Source organism: Lutjanus erythropterus, chromosome 6, assembly GCF_056507025.1.
Source record: "Lutjanus erythropterus isolate fLutEry1 chromosome 6, fLutEry1.hap2, whole genome shotgun sequence".
Lineage (NCBI taxonomy): Eukaryota > Metazoa > Chordata > Actinopteri > Lutjaniformes > Lutjanidae > Lutjanus > Lutjanus erythropterus.
The window spans coordinates 14988329-15004409 of record NC_139322.1 but is presented as its reverse complement, the minus strand read 5'-3'; the positions used below and the strand labels follow the sequence as shown (position 1 = coordinate 15004409).

The following is a 16081-nucleotide window of genomic DNA, read 5'->3' as shown; positions in this document are numbered from 1 at the left end:
AAGACAGCGGCAGCACTGAGCCAGTAAAGCAGAAAAGGAAAATGTTAAAATCGAGGTCAGTTCTAGAAGGGGTTGATTAAAGTTAATCAGCAGGGAAATGTGATCTGTTAGAGACTGCGCCATTGTCCTCTGACAGGAGCAAGGTTATGATTTGTAAGAGAACGGGCAGCTCTGTAGCCGTATGCAGGCAGCAGACAGGAGATCAGACCAGCTCCATGCAGGAAAAACGCTGTCTCTCCTACAGGCTGGGAGAAATTAGTTAAGCAGGTGTTGGCCCCACATGGGAAACTAAAGCGACTTGTGGTGCTATTGTGACCTACCACTCCCACAGCCCTGGCCACTTGCTGCTCTCCAGTACAGACTCTATCCTCACAGTCTCGGAGGGGTTCTTGGTCCCCAACTAAACTGCCACTCAGGAGGTGACTCTTCGTGCTGCCATCTCCATCACTGCAGGCAGGTCTTTGGGCAGCTGAGGGGTGCAGCAGGGAGGTTTGGGTGGGTGCAGTGTGACAGGGGGCTGCTTTGCGGCTGATTATGTTGAACAGGGACTGCTGAAGCAGTGAGAAATCAGAACAATCACTTGAACTTTTCTGCCGTCCATAACCAGGGGCAGTCATAGTTCCACCAGAAGATGGGTGGTATCTAAAGTCACATGGACAGAGGTGTGTTGGCATGGCAACAGAAGAACGCCGATGACTCCCTTCTCGTGACCTTAGATGAAGCAAAGAGAGGCAGGCCTGGCACATGTGGCCTCTATGCATTGCTAAATGGTGTTTATGATGAGAGGCTAGACTCAGAAGACTGCTAAGGTCAGAGTGTCTGCGTCCACCCGGCACAGGCAAGGTTAAGTTCTCACTGGTGGCCTCAGATGACGGCCTAATGTTGGTGTCACTGAGGCGGCGGTACTCAGAGGGTGAAGAGACAGGGGAGACCTGCAGCAGTGGCAGAGAACTCTGGGAAGGGAAGCTGTTCTCAGCCTCTGAGTGCAGCCCAGGGGGGCTGAGTCCTGGCTGGTTCTCTGGCACTGTGGGGGTAGGGCTGATTGATCTGTGAGACTGAATGAGGGCATGGAGTTGAGCAATATGGTTTGCCCTCTGTGTGTCAATAACAGGGGCACTTCCTCTCCGGGCTGAAGCTCCCAAACGAGTCGTGAGCTCTGGGCTCAGTTTTGCCCCCCATACTTCATCCTTTTCACAGGAGCGAGGTCGATCTGTCGGAAAAGGGCTACTGCTCCGGAACTGATAGAGGAGCAACCCAAAAGCAAAAAACATGTTACTCAAAATGAAAAGATCTTAACAAAAAAAAGTTATGTATGATGAGATGAGGACAAACAAGCCTGCAATGACATATGAATGCATGAGAAATATTGAAAATGTTAATGAACACTGATCTGCACATGTGTATGTGTAAAAATGTGTATGCATGTGGACTGTGTACATTGTTTTTAAAAGGGAAAGTTCATCCCAAAACCAAAAAATGCATATTTTTTCTTTGGCCTGTAATACTATTTCTGCATCTAGATGGTTTTGGTCAAAGGTGGTCAGAGTACAAATACATTGTTACTATACTTAAATAGAGTTTTCAGGTATCTGTCCCTGAGAACAAAATTTTCTGACAATGTTTTAGTTTTTCTCCCTATATTTTAACACAAATATATATGTATCTCATTCTCCTTACGTTTGCATTTCTTAGTTTTAATGAATTTGAGGGGAATTATTGAGCATTTCTATTTTGCATCATTGCCACCTCCCCAAAAGACCAATTTCAATCTAAATGGATGGAACAATAAAAAAAACGATTCCTTGGTGTATCCATCAGTGCATATCACATGTAACAGATGTAAAAAAAAAAAAAAAAAACAATGTAAAAGACTTAACAAGATGGAACAAGACGCAAATAAACAAGAGGAGACTCAACCACAAGTGAGGTTTAATTAGCTTTGCACAGAAACAGCTAGTAGAAATGGCTACTTTTTACTTTTACTTTTATACTTTAAGTACAATACTGTACTTTTTCACTTTTTTGCTTAAGTAAAGAAGTTGAATCAGTACTTCTAGTTTTACGAGTCTTTTTTACACAAGTATCTAATTCTACTGGAGAAAAGAATGTTTGTACTTTGTGAGTAAGACGAAATTCAGTACTTCGGAGTTTTTTAAGAAAAAAGCTTAAAAAATTCAAAAGCAATTTTCCAGAAATCATAACCCACTTACTTAAGTTAATCCACAGACCTTGTTGTGAACTGTCTCATGGAGAAACTATTTTCCTTCTAGTTCTTTCTATGGTAGAAAGAGAACCATCTACTTTCATTATATTTGGGAAAAGGCAGATATCTCTAAGGTTGATATCCCCAAAACTCGACAATGCATACTAAAACACTCTAGATGGATAAATAACACCATAGGTAAGAGGGAAAATGTGAATTTTTGATTTAAGGGTAAACTGTCCCTTTAAGTGTGTGAATGCAGTGCCTGTGTTCTGTTCCAAGGCCACGTGAGCGATGGCTGCTTTCAAGGTGTGTGTGTGTTTTAATAAATCTGAATGTACATGGTCCACCTGGGTGTGTATGCTCCTGATACAGACCTGCTGCGTTGCCATAGTAATAGGCTCCAGCAGGGACTGGTAGAGGACACTCTGCTGGCTGCTGTGGGAGTCTGAGTACACAGTGGAGCCCATGCCACTGTCAAGTGTGCTGTCTGCTGCAGAAACACACAAACCATGCACTCATTAAAAAGTCAAAGATTAAAGCTTGCGTGTGTTTGGCTGGAAGAACAGTCTCTCTTACATGTCACTGAGGTGGCACTGGCTGGCAGGTTTCGCAGCCTGTTGTGCAGGTCTGCTTCTGGCTCCTCAGGCTCCAGCAAAGGCTGTCCAACATGTGCAGCCCCAGCAGAGATGCCCTGAGATGGTGTCATCTGGACCCTGTGCCCCCCTTCACCTTGATCCACTGCAGCTGCAGCAGACACTGTTCTCTCCCTTCTCCACTTGATCAGTGCCACACGGTCCCTGATCGACTTTCCCACAGTCTTAGCATCACTCTCGTGGAAGAAGCCAGACTCCACCTGACAAAGAAAAGGGAAGAGCATGACTTCCAGGATATTTTTAGCAGTGAGCATGTGAGAGAAGAGAGGGCGCATTAAAAAGGGGAGCGTGTGAGGGAGAGAGAAAGAGCAAGAAAAGGAAGGAATAGAAAATCTATTTTAAGGGGATCGGAGCAGTGGGGAACTATTCCCTTTGTCAGCAGCTTGGTTCATTGTTCACAACAGAACTGTCTGGACTGTTACATCTGCAAATAACAAAGATGAAGACACAATGCATAGAACAAATGTTGAACATGAAAAAATACAGTTTTGTTTCAAAACCAAAAGGGAAGAGGACAGCACAAAGCCATGCAAAAACTGGCTTTAATTGAGAGATGTACCAATCTTCTTCAGAACCTTTTCAGTTTCTTTTTCAGTATGATCCAATTTTGATACCTGAATTTGGATATCTGCCAATACTGATACCTCCTCCTCCTCTAACCCCCCTCTACAATTACTACTGCTGCTACTACTACATGAGGCTGAAACTGAACTTCAGATTAGTGTGATTTAGTGAGTTTACATCTCCTGGAAAGCTTGTGTAGTTTGTGTTATGTAGCTGTGTAACGGCATCCTCTAACCATTGGGGCGCTGTAGGATTGTGCATTTTGACATTCACATGTGCTGCAGATAATGCTTAGAGATGGCTCTCATTTCCCATGATTCATTACTGAGAGTTTAAGTTTGCTATTTCATGTTTGTAATGTGTTGTTCAGAACATAGTGGCTTATTTAGGTAGCACCTTGAGTTATGTCGCTAGTACATTTCTTCACTCCAGCTGTATTTCACAGTTGGATCTTTGAACATGTTTCCCATTTATTATATGCTAATGTAATTAAAAATAAAATAAAACAAAACATGCTGTGCATCTCTTCAAGCACACTGCTTAGCGCCATATTTATAGATACAAAGTACATGGGTTTATGGAATTCAGATCAGAACGCAGATCAGTGACTTGAGTCTAATATTCTATGAATGACTTATGTCAATATTGGGCACCAATACTAATATTGAATCACACTGGTCCCATCTCTACTTTACTGCCTTCTGAATTTAGAGAACTTAGAAATTACTCATTAGGGTGGATGACTCAATGTGCTGCTGGTCCAAATGTCTGCTCTCATTCCCAAAGCGGCTTTTACAGAGAGGCTGTAAGTTTTATTCCAAGTCTCACAGCTGGTCAAGGCCAACAGCACAGACAAATGGAAGGAGAGAGAGCAGACAAGACAAAGGAAAGGAGATGTGTGGGAGAACAATAATGAAAAGGCAGACATTGATTAGATCAAGAGACAGAAAATAACAACCCAAGGACAGCAGGTTCTCACTCACTGTCACAGGATGAGTTTTAATTGAATTTGTATTAAATGAAACATTCCTTTTTTTAATGATATGAGGGAGAACACACCTCACTAAAGTGACCTCTTGGCTGAGTCACCCCACTGACTTTAAACTTCTTTATTTAAACAGGTACACAGCACTGCAGGCCACACAGCAGGTTAAACAATTTGTGCAATAGGGTAGATGATTTTAAGGCCCTTGAAGTACTTTTTCTAGTAGGCCATTTTTATGTTCCTGCTAATTTCCCTACAGGTGCTAGTTTAATTTACGGCATCCCTACGTGCTGTGTTTTATTTTACCCACTGTTTTATGCTTTATGTTTTATGATTATTATATGGGTTGGATGTGTTTGACACTTCATCTTTTGTCTTGTTCTTTATTAGTAAGTTGTTTTACTATTTTTCTGCCCATAGGTGAGCTCACCAAGACAAATTCCAATAATAAAAAGTGTTAAAATAGTAGTAGTGGTATAAAGAATTTAATCTTAAGTGAGCTCACCAAGGCAAATTCCAATCAAAAAGTATTGAAAAGGTAGTTGTGGAATACAGTGTTGAACCTTGAATCAACTGTTAAAGTCTTCGTGCGATATCCGATAACACATTACAGACAGTCCTCAGTCCTTTTGCAATATGCACTGGCCTAACACAAATTTGTTTTAAAGAAAGTTTGTTTGAAGTCATTTTGTATAGCCCCAGCAAAATGCCACTCCTGAGAAATATATCCTCCTTTTACATGTCCCACTGAAGATTTGGTCTCTCTGGAATTGCTAACTTTCATTTTATTTTTTTATTTTAACGATGCAAGCTTTATAAATACTACCAGACAGACCATCACTCATCTGCAGTTATTCAGGATATTGTGCACCAGTTTCATTTAAAAAAACAAAAAAACAAAACCTGTTTAAGACCGTTAAGAGCAAAGCCAGACAATGATTATGTTTACATGCTCCAGATGACATCGAGCTGTGATAGCTCACTCACTTAATCCCATACCCCTATAAATAATGTCATGGTGCTGCAGAATGTTGAAGAAGCTTGCGGTCAGTATTATCATGGCTTCCACACTGAGAGAAATCTTCAGTTGACACCATCAGTTAAGGTCCTTCAATACAAGCCAGGCCCAGAAAAACGGGAAAAAAATCATGTAAACATAATGAAAAAAATCAAAATAAAACCACAATCACTGTATTCCTGGAAAAGCAGAGCACGTTATCACCAGCAATCTCCATGTAAGTACATTCCCTGATAATGAGATATGAGCACTGCAGCAAGAGCACAACAAGCCACTAAGACATGCGAAGCATGACATACTGCATCACTAACATGGGTTAAAAACTTAGAATTGAAATTGAAATTATGCAAAGGATTATGAAGAAGTTGAATAATTTATAGGTAATATTTTTGCTGGTAGACAGCACAATGTAAACAAAGGAGTGCATAAGATAGTTCACAGGATTCCAAAACCACATTTATCTCAGAATATGTTCTGAAAAAGTTCTTCTGACTACACCTTTAATTATTCACTCACCATCTCTTGCGCCACAACCTCAGGGACATCCTTTTCCAGGTCAAATGTGAACTCGATGGCTCCACTCTCCTTGTACTTCCCTTTTAACTTCTTGTGGTCTTCCACCCATAGTTTCAGGGCTATTGAGGCCTTCTTCCCATCATCCTCCTCAGCTAGTTCCACCCTTACGCCTGTATCCTCAGCAAAGAAAGCATGGTTCAACAGGTCCTTAATGGTGTACCTAGGAGAAGGAAGACCAAAGCTCAAGACTGATTTGTATGACACGTGCTGATGCCACTTATCTGTAATGTACAGTGTTTGCAGATAGTGTTAGAATAATGAGCTGTAGTACAAGAGTTCTAACGTGTTAATAATGAAAAGTACATCCTGGCCCATGGTTTTCATGTGCTGCCCAGACAAAAGTCACTCACTGAACCCAATCATGCTTCAATGAAAAAAACACCACTGGAAGCTAATTAAGGGTTATTTTCCCCTCTGCACACAAACTCATTATGTAACAGAAAATGAAAGACACCCTGCAGATATGGTGGGAGACTGCAGTGCTGCTGAGAGCCCAACTGTCAGCGCCACCGCAATGAAGCGGGGGAGGTGAGACAAGGCATGAAAGATGAGAGGGCACCTTGTGGGCCCTGTTGGCCGGACACTGGACAATGATGGGGACAGTCACTCACCGCTCCTCTTTCTTTTGGCAGATACACTCCCCAATAATCTCCTTGATTTCAGGATCCATGACCTTGTTGTAGCTGGCTGGCTTCACTCCCTGAGGAAAAGGAAATATAAACAAAACACTGAGGACATGCCATGAAGGGATACAAATCACGAAGGAAAAAACAAAAGGAAGGAGAGTGCAAGGATGTTTTTGTGCTACTCCACTCCAAATCTTATCTTTTAAGTATCACACACTCACACCCTGTAGGCTTGTCAACCTTGACAGAGCAAAGCAGATCTGGTCAGCTTGAATTCATGTCAGTAACAGTGGATTCAAAAAGCATGAAAGCACCATAGGAGCCTCACAAACAACTGCCCAAACCAAAACCCAAAACCTGTTCCTGATATTGTTTTGTTTGTAATCTACAAGTAGAACACAACTGGCATTATTCCTGTGATATTGTGACTACTCAAAATAGCCTAAACTTACTGAACAAAGCTTATGTTATCCGGTAATTACCACTATTTTACCAGGAAAATCTGGTGAATATATTTTTACATATGTCAATCTCTCCGGTCATAATGTCCAGTGAAAATAATTCAACCAAACATTCAAACACTGTGATGACAGTGCATCACAGTTACGGAGGCTTGAATTTCTCAATGGCCTCATTGTGGAGTTTTAGCTAAATCAGTCCTGAGAGAGAGTTCTCTCTGCATAACTGAACCAAAACAGCACAAGACAAGATTACAAGGCTTATGTAAATTTCAATTTGCTGACAAACACCTGGCACCTTTGATTTTTTTAATTCGGCAGCTCAGTTCAGCATGGTTCAATGTTGTGAAAAAGTGTAAAAAGTAAAATGATTAGTAGTAGGTGATATAACCTGTAAATATTGTACCATCTCAATACTTTTAGCCTATGCCTAAATATTACAAATATCTCGATATACAAATTTTCTCTAAAATATACATACCAAACATTTTCTAATAGTGCAAACTAGAGCTTGGTAATATGGAAAAAATCAAATCATGAGATTTGTGACCAAATACCTTTGTGATATTGCAACAATACTGTACTTCAGGGGCCTGTGACTGATATCAGACAGTATGTCAATTTCAACCATCCAGTGACACTTACGTCAACTCACAAAAAGCAACTGAATTATGATTCAATAATTTGATAACTGAACTTTTACAGACATTTGTGACACAGACATGCCAGGAGAATTTCAAAATAAACATGTATCTTAGAGATGACGATATAGATCAATACTTTGACTTTGAAACTATCATATTGGATCATTACACACTGAATTGAAATATTGATCCAGATCAGTGTATCGTTGCATCCCTTGCTAATACTACATTGTCTTTGCTAAGCTCTCTGACCTTCTTTACTAATCTTTTTTGCAGGCACATTTGCCCAGTTATTCTCTCCATGGTGCAGCATTAGCTCTGGTGTTGACATAACTTGTGAGATCATTAATTCTTAAAAAGAGATACTTTCTGCATCTAAGATATAAATTATATGCATCTTCTGGATTAAAATCCCTTCAAATTATGCAGCTGCATGTGCTTAGGGAGTAGTATAAAGCTATCATGGTTCCTCTTTGATCAATCTCCTATTAATATCCTGCAGTGGTCCCTGCAGGGCACTCTCATATGCATACAGTAACAATGCAGAGAACAGTATCCAGAGACAGCTGCACTGACGCTGCCCTGCCATTAATATGGGCATAGAGGCCTCCTCTTCTTTAAAAGCAGGTGAAAGAGTCATCTCTCAGATTCCAAACCATGCCAAGTCTCAAGAGTGGAAAATCAATACTCTTCATCAAATCAGGAAGTCTATCATGACTTCAGACACCCCCTAATCTAAAAACAGTTTGCAGTATCCTTTGCTTGCAGAGATGTGCTCTTTGTAATGGAGTGGAATACAGCCTTCAGGCTTTATCTAAAAAACAAAGGGGATTTGGACTCCCTCTGTGACTCCATATGGCTCATTAGATTTTTCACCCAAGAAATTCAAGGCTGAGGGTCCATCTAGCTGAAAACAAAGGAGCAGATCTTCTAACAAAAGCAGAATTTATCCAATTAAAAACACCCCAGATTTATTATGTGGCGAAGCAGCCAAAAACATACTTGACATTACTACGACACATCTTAGAAGTTCACCAAGCATGACCCTGAATTATTACAAAAAGCAGGCAAGCAGGGTGTCTTTTAGAAGATGGTGGTATAAACAAGCTTTTTTGTTGACAATGTTAGACACAAAATTACAGTTACACTGTATGGTAGTAAGACTTCTGACTTTATTTAAATTATTAATACACATATTGGATAAAAATTGTATATAAATTTAAATTATTAATAAAAAGATTATTATCCGATATTGTATTATATTGTTTATACCTGTTTTTATTATTTGAAACTGGCTTGATGTTACTTGGTTTTATTATTTGAAACTACTTTGTTTTTATGGCATTTCTTATTTCAAAGAATTACTGCTGCACACTCATTGTGTGAATTTAAAATTACTTACAAGGAGTTTAACAGGTTTTTGAAACAGTTTCAATTTATTACTGATGCTCCTATTTGACCTACATAAGTTAATGAGATCAGCAACAAAGATCAACTATTTCTCTATAGTTATTCTTAATGTCAGATAAAATGAGCCTGTGCTTACATTTTCACAGGCAGAATTACAGTAAGCAGTGTGTTAGCTGTTTTTAGTCAGATAACTTTATTTTTGATGTTTTATTTTGTGGTTATTATGGTGGAAACACTACCTCTTTTGTCCACAGGGGCCTTCAACATCAAAATCAACACAATAGCAGCACATTTGTGCAAAGGTATCTATATATGATCTATTTATATTATGCAACATTGCTTTACTTTACCTTGCCTATATGGTATGTGAGACAATTAATGCACAATTAGTACAGTCCCTGTTTTCTCTGTAAAGTAATGGCACAATTTATTATTAGTACATTGTCACAGCTGTTATTATTTGCCTGTCTTTTTTATCTGTTATTAATTGCAGTAAGCCAAATATTTTCCCTAAAAATCTTATTTTTGAAAGAAGTTAGAAAATCTGGACTCACGCTTGTGACTTTGCGGTATATCTGAGCAGCATTCTGACACTCTGAGTAGGGATACTCTGAGGTGGCCATCTCTAGCATACACATGCCAAAGGCGTAGACATCCACAGCTTCATCATAGTGCTCCTCATACATCTCCGGAGCCATGAACTCTGGGGTGCCTGAAGAAAAAAAGAGTGACAAATGGATATATCATTTACTTTTTTATTGTGAGAACCATTCATCTGGCAAGTTACAATTTAAAGTCTCCTACCTATGACACTCTTAGCAAAGGAAGCCGCCTTGAGTGTTGCCAGTCCTAAATCCCCTATCTTGACCGAGCCTGTAGGTCCAGTGATAAAGATGTTATCACATTTGAGGTCCCTGTGGATGATGGGGGGTGTCCTAGTGTGGAGGAAGTGAAGGCCTTTCAGGATCTGTCTGCACCAGCTCCTCAGCACCTTGGGCTTCATTACTTTGAAACGCTTTAGATAGCTGTAGGAAGGAGAGGGAAACACATTACCCGAAATTCATATGAGTATTCAAATTTATTCTGAGTCAACATATGGAACACAAAGTAAAATGCTACAAGTGAAAAGGTAAGTTCACTTTAACTGGTATATAAATGTGTAAAAGGTACAAATATATTTATATCACCTTCATCAGTACTCACGTTTTTAGTGTTCCTGATGTCATGAGCTCTGTTACTAAAACAATGCACTTCTTCCCTTTCATGGGTGACTCCCAAAAGTCATAGAAACGGACGATGTTGGGATGTTGAAGACCCTTCAACATCTCTGCCTCCTCCTTAAAGCGCTGGCGTTCCACCTTTGACAGCTTACGATCCTAGAGGAAAGACGACAGATGCAGTGGGAAAAAACAATTAGTATGAAGCCCTAATGACAGGATACTTATTATATCTTATTTGCTTCAAAGGAACTGCCAGATGGAAGACACCATCACCTTGGAGGCACTCCCCTGCACATTTTGAATTCATACATCCTGTATGTTTTACCACATGGGAAAAACAGAATGAGTGAGGGGGAGGTTAGTGTCAGTCTTTGAGCTATATACACATCTCTAATTGGACCATATGTACAACTGTATATCAAAGCTGATGACAGTCAGCAGTTTATGTGTGGGGGAAGAATCCAGATCGAGGGCTTTCTGAAGCAGCAGTAACATTCAGCGTAGCGCTGGGTGATATGGACAAAATCAAATATTATAATATTGCTGACCAAATACCTTGATATCTATATTTATTGATATTACAATGTTGTACGAGGCATATTGGTGCTTTCACAAAAAAAATAACAAAATCAGATTTTTGATAACTAATCACAACTGTGAACATAATACCAGATACCAATACCATAATACCATAAAGGATGTCCCAGGGACAACACAAAACAGCACCTGGGACACAAAGATATAGTGTCTGGGGCAATTCTGGGACAGTACAGAAACACTAAAAATGTAATCAACAAATATCTATGCCTCATGGAATGTAAAGTATATAACTGTAATTGTTAGAAGTTTAAAATAAAAAAAAAAGTGAGGTGGCAACAACACTGCAGTTTGCAGTGATCCGTTTGTTGAACAAACAAGAAACAGTGACTCAACCAAACTCAAGCAATGACTAAAAGAATCAGTGACTCAACCAATGACCAGAAGAATAATGAACACTGATTGTGACCAAACACCTACATGCAGGGTGTTTTCAAAATGTTTTCGATTACAAGTACAGGGCCCAACTATCAAAACTTCCACAGCAGACCAGAGTAAGTCAATGAAGTGATGTGAATTCATGAAAATAAGTTATTAAACTAAATTTATTCTGCCTATGTAGAATGAAAGAAGAGCTTCAATTTGGGACAATGGATGTTAAGTTTGGGACAGATGAGCGGGAGGAGCCTTGAAGCGATAGTTCACCCAAAAATGAAATTTGATAAAATGATATTGAGTGAAATTTCATTTTTAGGTGAACTACCATTTTAAGTACAGAAAATTACACCATGTTACTATAATGCAGACTTTACAACAGGAAAAAAAACACCTATGCAATGTCATATTACAGGCCTGATAATACCTAGTACAGCTGGATTATTCTAATAATCGATCAGTCAATCAAGAGAAAATTTGTTGCCAACTATTTATAAAGTGTTTCAGTTATTTTTAAAGGCAAAAATAGTGAAAATTTGCTGGTTCCGACTTCTTAAATGTCAGGATTTGCTGCTTTTATTTGTCATTTATGATAGCCTGGTAAATGAAGAGTCTTTGGGTTTTGGACTGTTGGTTGGACAATAAATAAATAAATAAAAAATTGAAGATGTCACTTTGGGCTCTGGAAAATTGTGATTAGCACACAAAATTTTTTTCTTATATATATTTTATAGACTGAACAAACAAATTTAGCACCAGCTATTAGCCAAATGCTGGTTGACTGACTCGTAAAACTTGAACAGTCACATTCACTACACATTTGATCTCAAATCACAATATCAATATAATTTCGATATATTACCCAGCCCTAATTCAGCCTAAATACCATGCATGTGTGTGATATTTAATTAAAAGTATAATAGCAGATATGATCTCGAACATTTAACTTCAGTACATCCAGAAACACAAAGGCTTTGTAACAAGACATTAAAGGGTGACAAACCACAGTGACTGGGGGGGAGAATGAACCCTCACATTAACACGACCACACCCACTGCACACTGCAGTTTAAGGTTATGTGTCATCGATCTCTTCCATCTCCTTCACTTGTTTTCCCTCTCTCTCATCCACTACCTTTTGCTCCCCCTACCCCCCCACCCCCATATCTGCAATCCATCTCCCTCTCTGCACCCCGAACATCAACCACTCCCTCCTCCATCATCAAACATCCCCCGCACACACTAAAACACATCTTCGCTAAACGCTCCCTCTCAATCCCTTCACTCTCCAATTCTCTGTGAAGCTGACCCCCCACTCCGACAGCACCTTGCTCTAGGTATTGCCTTGGGTTTCTTTACTGCGATTCCTCTGTCTTTCTTTTTTTTTAACCATCACAGCAATGACTTACGTAATAAAACACACATGTGCAGCCAGTGCTGAGCATGGACTAGAAGCACGACCCCACCCCTCACAGTGACGGACGACACCGACAGTGGAATGCGATGAGCACAACATACCGAGATCTAATCTATTTAATTATTCAACCACAGTGAACTCCCGGTGAGATGAAGCAGCAGAACAAATAGAAATCAGCCTGAATAGCCTGAAAAATAACTATGGATGCAAGATGTGTGTGACGCAATGTGTTGGAAGAGTGGAGTGATATGATGATAAAGCATTATGTGTGTGTGCGTGAACGTGGCATATCAGGTTCTGTGTGCAAGTGTGTGGGGGGTGGGGATTTTCACTGCACTCTTCTAAAGTCCAATGAATAATTCAGTTCTGCAGAGAACCCTTTCTACTGAGGCAAGCTGAGCAATGGAGGGCTGGGACCAAGTTGGGCTGGGTTATCCCCAAGTGCTCTTTGCTGCACAAAAGCAGCACATGGACCAAAGTTTACCTGAACCTCAGGTCTAAAACAAGAGACAGCGAGGAGCTCGACAGACAGCTTAGAACATATTTTAACCCCGGAGCACTGCAGCTTTCCTCCCCTCCTCTCCCCACACTCCCCTTTCCTTTCTTGTCCTTTCATTTTATCATCTCTGCTCTTTTCTTTCAGGAATCCTGCTGCTTTTCCAAAATAACCCCCATACCCCCTCAACAGAGTGTTCCCCAAGTCTCTCTCACACACAGACACACACACACAGACACACACACACACACACACACACACACACACACACACACACACACACACACACACACACACACACACACACACACACCTCCATTTGCTCTCCCCACTTCTATTTTCCCTCTCAGCAGACATTGGGACTCCTGCATAATTCAGAAGCCACATGTAGGCTCAGAGGTGTTGTGCACAGCATGGCGAGATACACAGACAGATACATATGCACTGGGGCACTGGAAGAATGTCACTCCCATGGCACACACACACTAGACATAAGATATCACTGCATCAATACATTAGACTTGTTAACGGCTTCATAGTTACTGTGAGGGATGTAAGCTTTTAACAAATGTGACTCATTATTAAATTTGAAGTCATTTGACATTTGAGTGGTATGAGGAGTGGAATACATTTTCACTGTCTTGAAATAAATGCTTAATGCCCAATTTGTAAATAATCTGGCTGGTCAATGAGAATGAGGTTTTTTTTAAAACACCAATACTAATTTCCAATGAAGACAAAATATCTAATCCACTCTGTAGGAGAGGATGTAGCTTAACAGGAGACTTTCCCACATTTATTGGGATTGTCCTAAACTACAAGCCTATTGGAAGAAGGTAAAAAGGAAGGCTAGGACAGAACTCCCATTTTGACTGCTTATTATAGCCACAGACATTTCAGGCTAGGCACCCTTCATCAGTGCGTGTACTGGCAGTTTAACAATAAATCCATACAGGTGGAATTAATTATACATGACCACAACCAGTGCTGGACTAAACATCTGTGTAGCAATAATAAATAGTCAAAACGGGAGTGCTGCCCTTGTCTTTGTTGTTTTTGTGATCTACATTAAGGATTCAGCACCCAGTCTAAGATTTAACTGTGAGTTGAATGCTCCGACTCTTATTTTCCAAAAATGTAAAAAAGAAAATAGTTGATACTTGACAATGTATCTCTGAGGGGAAAACAAATTAGATATTCTCAGAGCTCTTGTGTTAATAGTTCATAAAATGATTACAATAAACTTGCTTAAAACTCACACACCCACCTACCTTGGAACAATAGATGCAAAGACTTGCAAAGGCCTTTTCACACCATCGTGCAGCACCCTCCAGTCATTTCAATGAGGGGAAGCAGCAGAGGGGAAATGGTTTCGGTCACAGCCATGGGGATAAAAAGTGGCTGCCACCCATGTGAACATGCAAAGATTTGTCTTTGCTGCTTAGAGTTCACCATGCTGAACTTGTGGTGGTAACCACCTGGTATTTGCCAGTTAGGGTGAATGGGGTGAATGTGAAAGTATGTACAACCTGTTTCATGTCCTTGTATGGCCACTTATTTTTCTATACCTATACCAAGAATCTGGTTTTAATAAATGTTAAAAAATATACATTTTTTTAGGGCTTGGCAACATGGCTTATAAATAATATTAGTATTTTTAGGCTATGCCAAAGTATATGATATACATTTTGATATACACATTTTCTCTTAAATAACATACCATAAAGTCTCAATTGCTGCAAACATATAATGATCATGTAGAATAAGATGCACTGCCGTAGGTTTAACTACCCAACAGTTTGGCTGAAAAATATGGACAAAATCAAGTATCACAATATTTTTGACCAAACAGTCTGGAACAGTGAGTTCAGAAAATTACATCACTTTACTATAATGCAGCCTTTAAAACCAGGAAAAGACAACATTTATGCCATATCACGATATCCAAAGTGTAAGGCAATCTCTAGTCTCACATCATAACATCAATATAACACGGATATATTGCCCAACCCTAGTTGTTTGGGCATGGATATTTTCATAATCTTATCACACGTGCACTGTTCACTTGGCTAAAGAAAAGGCTCAGCTGACCAGTGACCACAGCAGAGTGTGGAGCCTCCCAGCCGAGGTTTAACACACTCAAAGAAAACCATACAGGGCGGCAAGGACAGGAAAAATAGATTGTGACATTAGCAGGAAGCAATCTATAAACCTGTGCTCCACTATGCTGCCACCCACTACATCTGTGAGCTGACTGGAGCACTATTAGCACCACAGCTCTGGTAGCTTGTACAGTAACACAGACTCTCAGACGGAGATACCAAACAGGGAGGCCTCTGGTGCACTAGAGGGACCAGGTAATAGATTAAAATATTAGTCCTGGGAACTCTGCTTGCAAATATACCATGTAATTGCAAAACTATGTGTTCAAGTCAACTTCTTGGCCTAATGTCACATGTCAACCTTGATGCATACTGTGCATTTAAGAAGAAAGTGCCCTCATTGTGGAGAGATGGCTATCATCTCATCTACTTTAACTGAGGATCTAAAGGTAGATAAAACAAAATTGTAAGACCTGTGATTCCCAGCTAGAGGAACTAATTGATTTCATGTAAAGGACTCTACTCGTTTGCCTGTCAGATATTTAATCAGCAATGTATATTATAACTATGGGCAGGAGGAAACAAACACAGCCTTGGTTTGGAATCAGAATTACACCGAGGCCATCTATGTTACAGAATGTACGGTATGCACAGTACTGTAGATTGTATCGCTGCAGGTGCCTTACAGTGTCCGCAAAGTGCATATTTTGTTATGCAGTCCAATTCCTAGTCAAG

General features: G+C 40.0%; 1 protein-coding gene across 7 annotated transcripts in view; it reads right to left on the bottom strand.

Moving 5' to 3' along the window:
• Positions 1-16081, bottom strand: part of LOC146325030 (serine/threonine-protein kinase WNK2) — a 63430-nt gene that overhangs the window by 29530 nt on the left and 17819 nt on the right. For 5 of the 7 annotated variants that reach the window (XM_084720766.1, XM_084720759.1, XM_084720761.1 and 2 more), the window contains exons 3-10: positions 10344-10516; positions 9945-10165; positions 9695-9852; positions 6614-6702; positions 5943-6162; positions 2783-3059; positions 2581-2696; positions 321-1238 (exon numbers count right to left, since the gene is read on the bottom strand). In XM_084720766.1, coding sequence (XP_084576892.1) covers positions 321-1238; positions 2581-2696; positions 2783-3059; positions 5943-6162; positions 6614-6702; positions 9695-9852; positions 9945-10165; positions 10344-10516 — 2172 coding nt within the window. The remainder of the gene's footprint in view (positions 1-320; positions 1239-2580; positions 2697-2782; positions 3060-5942; positions 6163-6613; positions 6703-9694; positions 9853-9944; positions 10166-10343; positions 10517-16081) is intronic. The other 2 variants (XM_084720760.1, XM_084720765.1) reach the window with 2 other exon arrangements.